The 16,904-nt window shown below is 45.8% G+C and overlaps 1 protein-coding gene across 1 annotated transcript in view; it reads left to right on the top strand.

Moving 5' to 3' along the window:
• hmcn1 (hemicentin 1) overlaps window positions 1-16,904 on the top strand; it is a 271,629-nt gene that overhangs the window by 252,189 nt on the left and 2,536 nt on the right. Inside the window, 9 exon segments of the mRNA XM_046300125.1 lie at window positions 383-445; window positions 728-847; window positions 1,200-1,334; window positions 3,109-3,222; window positions 3,610-3,735; window positions 3,986-4,114; window positions 14,373-14,714; window positions 15,013-15,132; window positions 15,784-15,910. Coding sequence (XP_046156081.1) covers window positions 383-445; window positions 728-847; window positions 1,200-1,334; window positions 3,109-3,222; window positions 3,610-3,735; window positions 3,986-4,114; window positions 14,373-14,714; window positions 15,013-15,132; window positions 15,784-15,910 — 1,276 coding nt within the window.

Raw genomic sequence — 16,904 nt, 5'->3', positions numbered from 1 at the left:
TCAATCTATGTCATGGAAAGTTCCTAATGTTTTGTACACTCAGTGTATACACTATCTATACACTACATTATGTTTCCACTTCACAATAGCAGCACTTACAGTTGACCGGGGCAGCTCTATCAGGGCAGAAATTTGATGAACTGACTTGTTGGAAAGGTGGCATCCTATGACGGTGCCATGATGAAAGTCGCTGAGCTCTTCAGTATGGGCCATTCTACTGCCAATGTTTGTCTATGGAGATTGCATGGCTGTGTGCTCAATGTTATAAACCTGTCAGCAACGGGTGTCGCTGAAATAACCGAATCCACTAGTTTAAAGGTGTCCACATACTTTTGTATATCTCACTCTCTTTAACATAACAACTGTATCCATATTCTATCAGGTGACCGTAGTAACCAGTGTCCCGTTGGCTTCAGGCTGGACTCTGCAGGACCCTACTGTGCAGGTAATCATGACAAGCCTCTTATTTTGGTAGTCTGTCTTCTCAACATGGGGAGTTTGTCCACACCTCTGTTCATGCTGGAGCAGTTTACTTTGTTACGTTATATTCAGTGAAGATTCACTTAAATGCACATTTTAAATTCACTTAAATGCATAATTTGTCTTGAGAAACCATAAGAAACATGATTTAAAATGGTGTTTGGGGTAAAATGGCAGAGTATAAGTCCAAGCTCAGGTCAATATCCATGTTGAGTATAAAACTGTTATTGTTTGTGTTATGATTCAGATGAGGATGAGTGTAAGGAGAGGAGCCCTTGTTCTCATGTCTGTCACAATGCCATGGGAACCTACTATTGCTCCTGTCCCCGAGGACTCACCATCTCAGCTGACGGCAGGACCTGTCAGGGTACGCCCCACACACACAAACACACAAACACACACACACACCATGGGCTGGATTCAATCCGGACCGCGGAAGTATCACGGGAGATCTGTGTAAAAATGTACAGGTTTGAGCGAACGCAGAGTTTACTGTGAATGCAGTCTCCGCGAACGTGGGAACATTGCCTTTAAATTTCAATTTAGCTATAAAACGGATCTTCTGTGATTTTTCTGCCATACGGATTGAATCGAGCCCTATGTACACTAAAAAACAAATACCTATTTAGTTCCTCCACAAAACCACCTTTACTCGCATAGAATCTCTGCCTCTGTTTAAAGACTTAATGTCTAATGATTCCCTTTCTCTATGTTCTCAGACATTGATGAGTGTTCTCTGGGTGGGCACATGTGCCATGACGGGCAGGACTGTGAGAACACCATTGGCTCCTACCGCTGTGTGATGCGCTGTGGGCGGGGCTTCAGAAGGACAGCCGATGGACACAGTTGCCAAGGTTACACTCGTTTCCATCTTCAAGATTGTCAGTAGTTAATACATTATATTAAGCGTCATTACTATGTAGGGTTGTTACGGTGACCGCATTACCTTTCACACCAGCAGTCAGGGCTCCCGAGTGGCTAAGCGGTCTAAGGCACTGCATCTCTGTGCTAAAGGTGTCACTACAGACCCTGGTTTGATCCCAGGCTGTATCACAACCAGCCGTGATCGGGAGTCCCATAGGTCGGCGCACAATTGGCCCAGCATCGTCCGGGTTTGGGCGGTGTAGGCCGTCATTGTAAATAAGAATTTGTTCTTAACTGACTTGCCTAGTTAAATAAAGGTTAAATAAAAAATCAGGTCGCTAACGACCTGCTACTCAGGTCTCTATTGTCCCTCCATCAGGTCCTAATGGTCTGATACTCAGGTCTCTATTGTCCCTCCATCAGGTCCTAATGGTCTGATACTCAGGTCTCTATTGTCCCTCCATCAGGTCCTAATGGCCAGGTACTCAGGTCTCTATTGTCCCTCCATCAGGTCCTAATGGTCTGATACTCAGGTCTCTATTGTCCCTCCATCAGGTCCTAATGGTCTGCTCCTCAGGTCTCTATTGTCCCTCCATCAGGTCCTAATGGTCTGATACTCAGGTCTCTATTGTCCCTCCATCAGGTCCTAATGGTCTGATACTCAGGTCTCTATTGTCCCTCCATCAGGTCCTAATGGTCTGATACTCAGGTCTCTATTGTCCCTCCATCAGGTCCTAATGGTCTTATACTCAGGGCTCCATTGTCCCTCCACCAGGTCCTAATGGCCAGGTACTCAGGGCTCCATTGTCCCTCCATCAGGTCCTAATGACCTGTTACTCAGGGGTGTATTGTCCCTCTAACCACTCTGACATCAATGCAAATGCAGTAAAAAATCACATCAAACACTTATCAAAACAGAATGTTCATTTAAAACTCACCTCTCCTCAATATACTTCTGTATATATAGTGTATGTTTTGATTTCTAAGGAATTCTAAGGTTTGTATCATATACTACTAAAGTTGCCAAATAAATCTAGCATATAGGTTTCAAATCATCACTTTTACGCTCAGCATAGCCACTTCATATAGGCACGCTCCTCCAGAATGCAAAAGATATCCTTTCTATTTTATTCAATTAAGTTAAATTATAATTGTCTTACTATAAAATCATATCATATAATAATAATATTATTATATTATTATATTATATATATTATATTATTATTATTATTATATTATTATATTATTAGTATTATTATATATATATTATTATTATTATATTATTATTATTATATTATTATTATATTTATTATATATTATATAAAATATAAAATAATGGAATGGGACTTATAAGCATAGCTTGTTAGCTAAATGAACAAGCCTACAGCCTATGTCATGGTGCATAGCCAGATGACATACAGTAGGTCAACTCATATTCTGTTCTTCTGAAATACATTTTCTTCATATCATAATGTTTCTTTACCTGCCTAAAATAAACCATGGATTTATTGTGATGCTTTACATTACATTGATTTATTATACTTTTTTAAATGTAGATGTTCCAAAAGCGATGTATCATCAGCTTTTATGCGGTGACCTGGAGATGCTAAAGGTGTTTATGTTAATTAAGGGTTAATTGCCGTGAGACCGGCAGTCTGTTGCATGACAATAAAACGTCCCGCCCGCCACAGCCCTATGGAGGTATAAAGCTATTTCTAAGCTGTCATTGTATTATTGTTTATTTGATTTTTTTAAATTTTCAAGATGTCAATGAGTGCCAGGAGTCTAACCTGTGTAACCAGCACTGTCTGAACACCATCGGTAGCTACCGCTGTGCCTGTGAGCCCGGGTACCAACTCAGGAACCGCCGCTGTATAGGTGAGCACAGTACACTGCAGATTGGGTCAGCACAATAGTGTGAAACATGTTTTCATGGTTTCAGTTCTGGACCTGACCTGCTTCTCTCTCTCTCTCTCTCTCTCTCTCTCTCTCTCTCTCTCTCTCTCTCTCTCTCTCTCTCTCTCTCTCTCTCTCTCTCTCTCTCTCTCTGTCTCTCTCTCTCTCTCTCTCTCTCTCTCTCTCTCTCTCTCTCTCTCTCTCTCTGTCTCTGTCTCTGTCTCTGTCTCTCTCTCTCTCTCTCTCTCTCTCTCTCTCTCTCTCTCTCTCTCTCTCTCTCTCTCTCTCTCTCTCTCTCTCTCTCTCTCTCTCGCTCTCTCTCTCTCTCTCTCTCTCTCGCCCTCTCCCTCTCTCTCTCTCTCTCCTCAGACATAAACGAGTGCAGACAGAGGGTGTGTCGTTCAGACCAGCAGTGTAAGAACATGCGGGGAAGCTACACCTGTATTGACCTTTGCCCTGCTGGCATGACCAAAGGTGCCAACGGGACGTGTGTGGGTGAGTGTGCCAGAACTGGGCATCAGCCCCTTCATAACTCACCCGTACCCAACTTCAAAAGACACTATTCAAAACTGAAAGAAGGATTTTGTGTCCAGGAGATCTGTGGATAACCTATTCCAAATGTTTAAAGAAAAAGTTGGGATTGGGTGGATTTTATATACAACCCTTTCTGTTTGGTGGGGTAATGGTTTCAATGTCAAATATCTATATTCAATATAAAACCTCTCCATGTGTCTTCTCCCTATAGATATAGATGAATGCAGAGACGGGACACAGCAGTGCAGATACAACCAGATCTGTGAGAACAGCAGAGGGAGCTACCATTGTACCTGCCCCAGGGGCTATCGCTCTCAGGGTGTAGGACGCCCCTGTGTGGGTACGTACCCCACTCTACCCCCAAACCACCTCACCCACAACCCCACTACCCCTCAGCTGCCCTGCTTCTGCACGCAGACCTCCACTATCCATCACCCATTGTACCTCACCTACTACCGCTCACCCACTACCCACTAACCCTACCCCTCACCCACCCCTCACCCACTATACCTCACCCACTACCCACTAACCCACTACCCCTCACCCACTACCCCTCACCCACTACCCCTCACCCACTATACCTCACCCACTACCCCTCACCCACTACCCCTCACCCACTGCCCCTCACTCCTTACCCACTACCCCTCACCCCTTATTTACTACTCCTCACCCACTACCCAATACCCCTCACCCACTACACCTCTGCTTCTGCATGTATACCTCTCTCCATCTCTCCCTAAGCTGCAGTAATACCCCAGCCAGCTGTGGCATCACATCCTCCCTCTGCCTTTATAATGCTAATGTAGCTAAAGAACTGTTGTCTTCTGTGGAAATCCCTTGCTATCTCATAACTATCACAAAGAGAAGATGAGCACTAGGTACTGAGTGGCTGTGTAGTTAGAGTTTAAGCACAGGGTTAACAGAAAGGTAAGGAGCCACAGACAGAACAACAGGAAAGGGATCTGGAATGAATCTGTCTGTCTGTCTGTCTGTCTGTCAAGTCTGTCCAGTCATCTGTCTGTCCTCTGTCTCACTCTTGGCTCTGTCACTCTTACAGTTTCCACTGTCTGTTGACCTTTTGTCTGTCTGTCTGGCTGCTGTCTGTCTGTCTGTCTGACCTGTCTGGTCTGTCTGTCTGTCTGTCTGTCTGTTGTAATGGCTGTACACTGTCACTGTCTCTGTCTGTATCCCCTATGACATCATCAACACTGGACACTGTAATGTCTCTCTGTCTGTATCCCCTATGACATCATCAACACTGGACACTGATGTCTACTCTGTATCTACTTACCTGTACAATTTGAACATTTTGTTGCATTAAATTGGATATACAGTATGTTTCATTTAAATTTCAAGTGACAACATTTTAACTGAGCACCATAGTGAGTTAAGAGACTATTTGGCAAACCTGAAAAAGTATGTATTTACAATATAGTGCCTTGCGAAAGTATTCTGCCCCCTTGAACTTTGCGACCTTTTGCCACATTTCAGGCTTCAAACATAAAGATATAAAACTGTATATTTTTGTGAAGAATCAACAACAAGTGGGACACAATCATGAAGTGGAACAACATTTATTGGATATTTCAAACTTTTTTAACAAATCAAAAGCTGAAAAATTGGGCGTGCAAAATGATTCAGCCCCTTTACTTTCAGTGCAGCAAACTCTCTCCAGAAGTTCAGTGAGGATCTCTGAATGATCCAATGTTGACCTAAATGACTAATGATGATAAATACAATCCACCTGTGTGTAATCAAGTCTCCGTATAAATGCACCTGCACTGTGATAGTCTCAGAGGTCCGTTAAAAGCGCAGACAGCATCATGAAGAACAAGGAACACACCAGGCAGGTCCGAGATACTGTTGTGAAGAAGTTTAAAGCCGGATTTGGATACAAAAAGATTTCCCAAGCTTTAAACTTCCCAAGGAGCACTGTGCAAGCGATAATATTGAAATGGAAGGAGTATCAGACCACTGCAAATCTACCAAGACCTGGCCGTCCCTCTAAACTTTCAGCTCATACAAGGAGAAGACTGATCAGAGATGCAGACAAGAGGCCCATGATCACTCTGGATGAACTGCAGAGATCTACAGCTGAGGGGGGAGACTCTGTCCATAGGAAAACAATCAGCCGTATATTGCACAAATCTGGCCTTTATGGAAGAGTGGCAAGAAGAAAGCCATTTCTTAAAGATATCCATAAAAAGTGTTGTTTAAAGTTTGCCACAGGCCACCTGGGAGACACACCAAACATGTGGAAGAAGGTGCTCTGGTCAGATGAAACCAAAATTGAACTTTTTGGCAACAATGCAAAACATTATGTTTGGCCTAAAAGCAACACAGCTAATCACCCTGAACACACCATCCCCACTGTCAAACATGGTAGAGGCAGCATCATGGTTTGGGCCTGCTTTTCTTCAGCAGGGACAGGGAAGATGGTTAAAATTGATGGGAAGATGGATGGAGCCAAATACAGGACCATTCTGGAAGAAAACCTGATGGAGTCTGCAAAAGACCTGAGACTGGGATGGAGATTTGTCTTCCAACAAGACAATGATCCAAAACATAAAGCAAAATCTACAATGGAATGGTTCAAAAATAAACATATCCGGGTGTTAGAATAGCCAAGTCAAAGTCCAGACCTGAATCGAATCGAGAATCTGTGGAAAGAACTGAAAACTGCTGTTCACAAATGCTCTCCATCCAACCTCACTGAGCTCGAGCTGTTTTGCAAGGAGGAATGGGAAAAACTTTCAGTCTCTCGATGTGCAAAACTGATAGACATACCCCAAGCGACTTACAGCTGTAATCGCAGCAAAAGGTGGCGCTACAAAGTATTAACTTTAGGGGGCTGAATAATTTTGCACGCCCAATTTTTCAGTTTTTGATTTGTTAAAAATGTTTGAAATATCCAATAAATGTCATTCCACTTCATGATTGTGTCCCACTTGTTGTTGATTCTTCACAAAAAAATACAGTTTTATATCTTTATGTTTGAAGCCTGAAATGTGGCAAAAGGTCGCAAAGTTCAAGGGGGCCGAATACTTTCGCAAGGCACTGTAAATACAGATGTAGGTCTCTATCCAATCCGTGTTGCGCAAGTTCCGTGTTACAGCATGGTTGGAATTTAAAGGCATTGTTCCCACGTTAGCAGAGACTGGTTGGAATTTAAAGGCATTGTTCCCACGTTAGCAGAGACTGGTTGGAATTTAAAGGCATTGTTCCCACGTTAGCAGAGACTGGTTGGAATTTAAAGGCATTGTTCCCACGTTAGCAGAGACTGGTTGGAATTTAAAGGCATTGTTCCCACGTTAGCAGAGACTGGTTGGAATTTAAAGGCATTGTTCCCACGTTAGCAGAGACTGGTTGGAATTTAAAGGCATTGTTCCCACGTTAGCAGAGACTGGTTGGAATTTAAAGGCATTGTTCCCACGTTAGCAGAGACTGGTTGGAATTTAAAGGCATTGTTCCCACGTTAGCAGAGACTGGTTGGAATTTAAAGGCATTGTTCCCACGTTAGCAGAGACTGGTTGGAATTTAAAGGCATTGTTCCCACGTTAGCAGAGACTGGTTGGAATTTAAAGGCATTGTTCCCACGTTAGCAGAGACTGGTTGGAATTTAAAGGCATTGTTCCCACGTTAGCAGAGACTGGTTGGAATTTAAAGGCATTGTTCCCACGTTAGCAGAGACTGGTTGGAATTTAAAGGCATTGTTCCCACGTTAGCAGAGACTGGTTGGAATTTAAAGGCATTGTTCCCACGTTAGCAGAGACGTTAGCAGAGACTGGTTGGAATTTAAAGGCATTGTTCCCACGTTAGCAGAGACTGGTTGGAATTTAAAGGCATTGTTCCCACGTTAGCAGAGACTGGTTGGATTGTTTAAAGGCATTGTTCCCACGTTAGCAGAGACTGGTTGGAATTTAAAGGCATTGTTCCCACGTTAGCAGAGACTGGTTGGAATTTAAAGGCATTGTTCCCACGTTAGCAGAGACTGGTTGGAATTTAAAGGCATTGTTCCCACGTTAGCAGAGACTGGTTGGAATTTAAAGGCATTGTTCCCACGTTAGCAGAGACTGGTTGGAATTTAAAGGCATTGTTCCCACGTTAGCAGAGACTGGTTGGAATTTAAAGGCATTGTTCCCACGTTAGCAGAGACTGGTTGGAATTTAAAGGCATTGTTCCCACGTTAGCAGAGACTGGTTGGAATTTAAAGGCATTGTTCCCACGTTAGCAGAGACTGGTTGGAATTTAAAGGCATTGTTCCCACGTTAGCAGAGACTGGTTGGAATTTAAAGGCATTGTTCCCACGTTAGCAGAGACTGGTTGGAATTTAAAGGCATTAAAGGCATTGTTAAAGGCATTGTTCCCACGTTAGCAGAGACTGGTTGGAATTTAAAGGCATTGTTCCCACGTTAGCAGAGACTGGTTGGAATTTAAAGGCATTGTTCCCACGTTAGCAGAGACTGGTTGGAATTTAAAGGCATTGTTCCCACGTTAGCAGAGACTGGTTGGAATTTAAAGGCATTGTTCCCACGTTAGCAGAGACTGGTTGGAATTTAAAGGCATTGTTCCCACGTTAGCAGAGACTGGTTGGAATTTAAAGGCATTGTTCCCACGTTAGCAGAGACTGGTTGGAATTTAAAGGCATTGTTCCCACGTTAGCAGAGACTGGTTGGAATTTAAAGGCATTGTTCCCACGTTAGCACTGGTTGGAGATTGGTTTGGAATTTAAAGGCATTGTTCCCACGTTAGCAGAGACTGGTTGGAATTTAAAGGCATTGTTCCCACGTTAGCAGAGACTGGTTGGAATTTAAAGGCATTGTTCCCACGTTAGCAGAGACTGGTTGGAATTTAAAGGCATTGTTCCCACGTTAGCAGAGACTGGTTGGAATTTAAAGGCATTGTTCCCACGTTAGCAGAGACTGGTTGGAATTTAAAGGCATTGTTCCCACGTTAGCAGAGACTGGTTGGAATTTAAAGGCATTGTTCCCACGTTAGCAGAGACTGGTTGGAATTTAAAGGCATTGTTCCCACGTTAGCAGAGACTGGTTGGAATTTAAAGGCATTGTTCCCACGTTAGCAGAGACTGGTTGGAATTTAAAGGCATTGTTCCCACGTTAGCAGAGACTGGTTGGAATTTAAAGGCATTGTTCCCACGTTAGCAGAGACTGGTTGGAATTTAAAGGCATTGTTCCCACGTTAGCAGAGACTGGTTGGAATTTAAAGGCATTGTTCCCACGTTAGCAGAGACTGGTTGGAATTTAAAGGCATTGTTCCCACGTTAGCAGAGACTGGTTGGAATTTAAAGGCATTGTTCCCACGTTAGCAGAGACTGGTTGGAATTTAAAGGCATTGTTCCCACGTTAGCAGAGACTGGTTGGAATTTAAGACTGGTTGGAATTTAAAGGCATTGTTCCCACGTTAGCAGAGACTGGTTGGAATTTAAAGGCATTGTTCCCACGTTAGCAGAGACTGGTTGGAATTTAAAGGCATTGTTAGCAGAGACTGGTTGGAATTTAAAGGCATTGTTAGCAGAGACTGGTTGGAATTTAAAGGCATTGTTCCCACGTTAGCAGAGACTGGTTGGAATTTAAAGGCATTGTTCCCACGTTAGCAGAGACTGGTTGGAATTTAAAGGCATTGTTCCCACATTGTTAGCAGAGACTGGTTGGAATTTAAAGGCATTGTTCCCACGTTAGCAGAGACTGGTTGGAATTTAAAGGCATTGTTCCCACGTTAGCAGAGACTGGTTGGAATTTAAAGGCATTGTTCCCACGTTAGCAGAGACTGGTTGGAATTTAAAGGCATTGTTCCCACGTTAGCAGAGACTGGTTGGAATTTAAAGGCATTGTTCCCACGTTAGCAGAGACTGGTTGGAATTTAAAGGCATTGTTCCCACGTTAGCAGAGACTGGTTGGAATTTAAAGGCATTGTTCCCACGTTAGCAGAGACTGGTTGGAATTTAAAGGCATTGTTCCCACGTTAGCAGAGACTGGTTGGAATTTAAAGGCATTGTTCCCACGTTAGCAGAGACTAAAGGCATTGTTGACGTTAGACATTTGGAATTTAAAGGCATTGTTCCCACGTTAGCAGAGACTGGTTGGAATTTAAAGGCATTGTTCCCACGTTAGCAGAGACTGGTTGGAATTTAAAGGCATTGTTCCCACGTTAGCAGAGACTGGTTGGAATTTAAAGGCATTGTTCCCACGTTAGCAGAGACTGGTTGGAATTTAAAGGCATTGTTCCACGTTAGCAGAGACTGGTTGGAATTTAAAGGCATTGTTCCCACGTTAGCAGATTGTTAGCAGAGACTGGTTGGAGGCTGGTTAGAGATGGTTAAAGGCATTGTTCCCACGTTAGCAGAGACTGGTTGGAATTTAAAGGCATTGTTCCCACGTTAGCAGAGACTGGTTGGAATTTAAAGGCATTGTTCCCACGTTAGCAGAGACTGGTTGGAATTTAAAGGCATTGTTCCCACGTTAGCAGAGACTGGTTGGAATTTAAAGGCATTGTTCCCACGTTAGCAGAGACTGGTTGGAATTTAAAGGCATTGTTCCCACGTTAGCAGAGACTGGTTGGAATTTAAAGGCATTGTTCCCACGTTAGCAGAGACTGGTTGGAATTTAAAGGCATTGTTCCCACGTTAGCAGAGACTGGTTGGAATTTAAAGGCATTGTTCCCACGTTAGCAGGGAGACTGGTTGGAATTAGCAAACTGGGCATTGCATTCCCACGTTAGCAGAGACTGGTTGGAATTTAAAGGCATTGTTCCCACGTTAGCAGAGACTGGTTGGAATTTAAAGGCATTGTTCCCACGTTAGCAGAGACTGGTTGGAATTTAAAGGCATTGTTCCCACGTTAGCAGAGACTGGTTGGAATTTAAAGGCATTGTTCCCACGTTAGCAGAGACTGGTTGGAATTTAAAGGCATTGTTCCCACGTTAGCAGAGACTGGTTGGAATTTAAAGGCATTGTTCCCACGTTAGCAGAGACTGGTTGGAATTTAAAGGCATTGTTCCCACGTTAGCAGAGAATTTAAAGGCATTGTTCCCACGTTAGCAGAGACTGGTTGGAATTTAAAGGCATTGTTCCAGAGACTAGGTTGGAATTTAAAGGCATTGTTACGTTAGCAGAGACTGGTTGGAATTTAAAGGCATTGTTCCCACGTTAGCAGAGACTGGTTGGAATTTAAAGGCATTGTTCCCACGTTAGCAGAGACTGGTTGGAATTTAAAGGCATTGTTCCCACGTTAGCAGAGACTGGTTGGAATTTAAAGGCATTGTTCCCACGTTAGCAGAGACTGGTTGGAATTTAAAGGCATTGTTCCCACGTTAGCAGAGACTGGTTGGAATTTAAAGGCATTGTTCCCACGTTAGCAGAGACTGGTTGGAATTTAAAGGCATTGTTCCCACGTTAGCAGAGACTGGTTGGAATTTAAAGGCATTGTTCCCACGTTAGCAGAGACTGGTTGGAATTTAAAGGCATTGTTCCCCATCCTCTTGTCTTCCTAGCAGAGACTGGTTGGAATTTAAAGGCATTGTTCCCATTAGCAGAGACTGGTTGGAATTTAAAGGCATTGTTCCCACTTTAGCAGAGACTGGTTGGAATTTAAAGGCATTGTTCCCACGTTAGCAGAGACTGGTTGGAATTTAAAGGCATTGTTCCCACGTTAGCAGAGACTGGTTGGAATTTAAAGGCATTGTTCCCACGTTAGCAGAGACTGGTTGGAATTTAAAGGCATTGTTCCCACGTTAGCAGAGACTGGTTGGAATTTAAAGGCATTGTTCCCACGTTAGCAGAGACTGGTTGGAATTTAAAGGCATTGTTCCCACGTTAGCAGAGACTGGTTCCCTTCCCTCCTTTAAAGGCATTGTTCCCACGTTAGCAGAGACTGGTTGGAATTTAAAGGCATTGTTCCCACGTTAGCAGAGACTGGTTGGAATTTAAAGGCATTGTTCCCACGTTAGCAGAGACTGGTTCATGGTAAAGGCTGCAGATATCGGCTCAAAAGGAAATGACCTTAACATTTCTATCAATCTGTAACGCTACAGAGATTGAATAGAGCCCATGGATTTGATTTAATTCAAGCATTCTTGTTTGGTGTGAGATGTAATGTATTCATTCTCTCATTGAAAAAGTTCATAGGCGGGCCTCCCGAGTGGTGCAGTGGTCTAAAGAACTGCATCGCAGTGCTAGAGGCGTCACTACAGACCCGGGTTCGATCCCGTGCTGTATTACAACCGGCCGTGATCAGGAGTCCCATAGGGCTGCGCAGAAATTGGCCCTGCGTCGTCAGAGATCGGGGAGGGCTTTGCCCAGCGTCATCAGAGATCGTGGAGGGCTTTGCCCAGCGTCGTCAGAGATCGGGGAGGGCTTTGCCCAGCGTCATCAGAGATCGGGGAGGGCTTTGCCCAGCGTCGTCAGAGATCGGGGAGGGCTTTGCCCAGCGTCGTCAGAGATCGGGGAGGGCTTTGCCCAGCGTCGTCAGAGATCGGGGAGGGCTTTGCCCAGCGTCGTCAGAGATCGGGGGAGGGCTCGGGGAGGGCCCAGCGTAGTCAGAGATCGGGAGGGCTTGGCCCAGCGTCATCAGGGATCGGGGAGGCTTTGCCCAGCGTCATCAGAGATCGGGGAGGGCTTTGGAGGGCTTTGCCCAGCGTCGTCAGAGATCGGGGAGGGCTTGGCCCAGGGCGCCCGTCAGGGATCGGGGAGGGCTTTGCCCAGCGTCGTCAGGGAGGGGAGGGCTTTGCCCAGGTCTTTGGAGGAGGCCCAGCGTCGTCAGAGATGGGGGAGGGCTTTGCCCAGCGTCGTCAGAGATCGGGGAGGGCTTTGCCCAGCGTCATCAGAGATCGGGGAGGGCTTGGCCACGGGGGCTTTACTTGGCTCATCATGCTCTAGTGACTCCTTGTGGCGGGCCAGGCTGACTTTGGTCGTCAGTTGAAAGGTGTTTCCTCCAACACATTGGTGGCTTCTGGTTTAAGTGGGCGGGTGTTATTAAGAAGCGTGGTTTGGCGAGTCATGCTTCGGAGGACGCATGACTTCACCTCCCGAGCCCGTTGGGGAGTTGCAGCAATGAGACAAGATCGAAAAAGGGGGTAAAATAGAACATAAATAAAAAGTTAAAAGACACTTTTTAGATGAATACACTTATGCCTTGATGATATGTATTGTCAAACGTTGGGGTGATTGTTCCTGTACGTTGGGGTGATTGTTCCTGTACGTTGGGGTGATTGTTCCTGTACGTTGGGGTGATTATTCCTGTACGTTGGGGTGATTGTTCCTGTACGTTGGGGTGATTGTTCCTGTACGTTGGGGTGATTGTTCCTGTACGTTGGGGTGATTGTTCCTGTACGTTGGGGTGATTGTTCCTGTACGTTGGGGTGATTCTTCCTGTATGTTGGGGTGATTGTGCCTGTACGTTGGGGTGATTGTTCCTGTACGTTGGGGTGATTGTTCCTGTACGTTGGGTTGATTATTCCTGTACGTTGGGGTGATTGTTCCTGTACGTTGGGGTAATTGTTCCTGTACGTTGGGGTGATTATTCCTGTACGTTGGGGTGATTGTTTTCCATCTCTTCCTTTCTCATCCTCTTGTCTTCCTCACACCACTTTATTCTCCCACTTCATCTGCTTCTTCCTTAATTGCCTTATCCTCTGTCTATCTGTATGTTTCCCCTGCTCCATATCCCCCTCTTTACTAAACTTCTATTCTTGCTTGTTTTCTTCCTTCCCTCCTCCCTCCTCTCTCTTCCCTCCTCCTCTCCTCTCTCTCTTCCCTCCTCCCTCCTCTCTCTCTTCCCTCCTCCTCTCCTCTCTCTCTTCCTTCCTCCCTCCTCTCTCTCTTCCCTCCTCCTCTCCTCTCTCTCTTCCCTCCTCCTTCCTCTCTCTTCCATCCTCCTCTCCTCTCTCTCTTCCCTCCTCCCTCCTCTCTCTCTTCCCTCCTCCCCCTCTCTCTCTTCCCTCCTCTTTCTCTTCCCCCTCCCTCCTCTCCTCTCTCTCTTCCCTCCTCCCTCCTCTCTCTCTTCCCTCCTCCCCCTCCCTCCTCTCTCTCTTCCCCCTCCCTCCTCTCTCTCTCGTCCCCTCCTCCCCCTTCCCTCCTCTCTCTCTTCCCTCCTCCCCCTCCCTCCTCTCTCTCTTCCCCCTTCCCTCCTCTCCTCTCTCTCTTCCCTCCTCCCCCTCCCTCCTCTCTTCCCCTCTCTCTTCCCTCCTCCCCCATCTCTCTCTTCCCTACTACCTCCTCTCTCTTTCCCTTCCCTTCCTTCTCTCTCCTCCCCCTCCCTCCCTCTCTCTTCCCCCCTCCCTCCTCTCTCTCTTCCCTCCTCCCCTTCCCTCCTCTCTCTCTTCCCTCCTCCCCCTCCCTCCTCTCTCTCTTCCCTCCTCCCTCCTCTCCTCTCTCTCTTCCCTCCTCCCCCTCCCTCTTCTCTTTCTTCCCTCTCTCTCTTCCCTCCTCCCCCATCTCTCTCTTCCCTACTACCTCCTCTCTCTTTCCCTTCCCTTCCTTCTCTCCTCCCCCTGCCCACTCTCACTCTTCCCTCCTCTCTTTCCCTCCTGCCCCCTCTCTCTCTTCCCTCCCCCCTCTCGCTGTGGTGCTGTGACATCACCAGACAGTAATGAGTGTGAGCATGCGCCCCAGCCCTGCGCGCACCAGTGCCTCAACACCCCCGGCAGCTTCAAGTGTGTGTGCCCGCCAGGGCTCCACCTGCTTGGGGATGGAAAGTCCTGCGCGGGGCTGGAGAAGCTCCCTCCCAGCTACCAGAGCTTCTCATACGGCTACAGCTCCTCCCAGGACTCCCCTGAGCGGAGCGCCTTCCAGCGCCAGTACCACAGCCTGGCCTCTCAGAGCTACCCCTCCTACGCTGCCACAGGGGGGCGCTATAGGCAGCGTAGACGCAGGGAGGCCCTGGCTTGTCCGCAGGGGTACGAGGCCAGGGGTGGCCGTTGCCTAGGTAACTATGGAGGAGGCAGGGGGACAGGCAGAGGGGGAGGAGTTTGAAAGGAGAGGAGGAGGGTCTGGATGCATGGCTGTGCTACCTGGGGTTTGCTTCCCCTTGTTTTCTAAAACACCTTTATAACATGTTTCAACTGATAAATGTTTCCTGTGTGTGTGTGTGTGTGTGTGTGTGTGTGTGTGTGTGTGTGTGTGTGTGTGTGTGTGTGTGTGTGTGTGTGTGTGTGTGTGTGTGTGTGTGTGTGTGTGTGTGTGTGTGTGTGTGTGTGTGTGTGTGTGTGTGTGTGTGTTTGTAGACATCAACGAGTGTGAGGTGAGGGACACGTGCCAGCATGAGTGTATGAACACTCCAGGGAGCCATAGGTGTCAGTGTCCAGCCGGCTACCGCCTCATGACCAACGGCAAGACCTGCCAAGGTGAGCAGAACGCATCTACCTGTTAGTCAATCGATTAATCAGTTAGTCATGTTATTGATATATCTATCCATTCGTCATCACTCAGAGAGCATCCCTATATTCTACTATAAGGAAATACATTCAATGAAATCATTTGATGAGGAAAATGTATCTGTGTAAAAGTTGCAGGTACAGTACACTCAATAACTGCATCATGTGTTATGTATTGGTATAACTAACTCCTGTATTGTGGTGTTATGTATTGGTATAACTAACTCCTGTATTGTGGTGTTATGTATTGGTATAACTAACTCCTGTATTGTGGTGTTATGTATTGGTATAACTAACTCCTGTATTGTGGTGTTATGTATTGGTATAACTAACTCCTGTATTGTGGTGTTATGTATTGGTATAACTAACTCCTGTATTGTGGTGTTATGTATTGGTGCACATTGTATAACTAACTCCTGTATTGTGGTGTTATGTATTGGTGCACATTGTATAACTAACTCCTGTATTGTGGTGTTATGTATTGGTATAACTAACTCCTGTATTGTGGTGTTATGTATTGGTATAACTAACTCCTGTATTGTGGTGTTATGTATTGGTATAACTAACTCCTGTATTGTGGTGTTATGTATTGTATAACTAACTCCTGTATTGTGAGCGCAGATATAGATGAGTGTCTGGAGCAGAATGTCCAGTGTGGGACCAACAGGATGTGCTTTAACATGAGAGGAAGTTACCAGTGTATCGATACACCCTGCCCACCTAACTACCAGAGAGACCCAGCAACAGGGTAAACAGTAAACACACATTGACTCACACTCTTATGTGTATTCGGAGTATTCAGACCCCTTGACTTTTTCCACATGTTATTATGTTACAGCCTTCTTTTAAAATTGATTACATTGTTTTTTCCCCCCCCTCATCAATCTACACACAAATGTTGGCACATTTATTAAAAATAAAAAGCAGAAATAATAAATTTTCATAAGTATTCAGACCGTTTACTCAGTACTTTGTTGAAGCATCTTTGGCAGCGATTACAGCCTCAAGTCTGCTTGGGTATGATGCAAGTTTGGGTATTTGGGGATGATGATCCCATCAAGCTCTGTCAGTTTTGGCAGCTATTTTCAGGTCTCTCTAGAGATGTTTGATCGGGTTCAAGTCCAGATTCTGGCTGGGCCACTCAAGGACATTTAGAGACTTGTCCTGAAGCCACTCCTGCGTTGTCTTGGCTGTGTGCTTAGGGTTGTTGTCCTGTTGGAAGGTGAACCTTCACCCCAGTCCTGAGTACTCTGGTGCAGGTTTTCATCAAGGATCTCTCTGTACTTTGCTCTGTTCATCTTTCCCTTGATCCTGACTAGTCTCCCAGTCTCTGCCGCTGAAAAACATCCCCACAGCATGATGCTTCCACCACCATGCTTCACCGTAAGGATGGTGCCAGGTTTCCTCCAGACATGGCGCTTGGCATTCTGGCCAAAGAGTTCAATATTGGTTTCATCAGACCATCAGTCTGGCCACACTACCATAAAGGCCTGATTGGTGGAGTGCTGCAGAGATGTTTGTCCTTCTGGAAAGTTCTACCATCGCCACAGAGGAACTCTGGAGCTCTGTCAGAGTGACCATCGGGTTCTTGGTCACCTCCCTGACCAAGGCCTTTCTCCCGATTGCTCAGTTTGGCCGGGTCGGCCAGCTCAATGGAGGGTCTTGGTGGTTCCAAACTTATTCCATTTAAGAATGATGGAGGCCAGTGTGTTCTTGGGGACCTTCAATGCAGCAGAAATGTT

The sequence above is a fragment of the Oncorhynchus gorbuscha genome, linkage group LG15, assembly GCF_021184085.1.
Source record: "Oncorhynchus gorbuscha isolate QuinsamMale2020 ecotype Even-year linkage group LG15, OgorEven_v1.0, whole genome shotgun sequence".
Classification (NCBI taxonomy): Eukaryota; Metazoa; Chordata; class Actinopteri; order Salmoniformes; family Salmonidae; genus Oncorhynchus; species Oncorhynchus gorbuscha.
The sequence above is the reverse complement of the archived record's forward strand: the minus strand, read 5'-3'. Positions and strand labels throughout refer to the sequence as shown.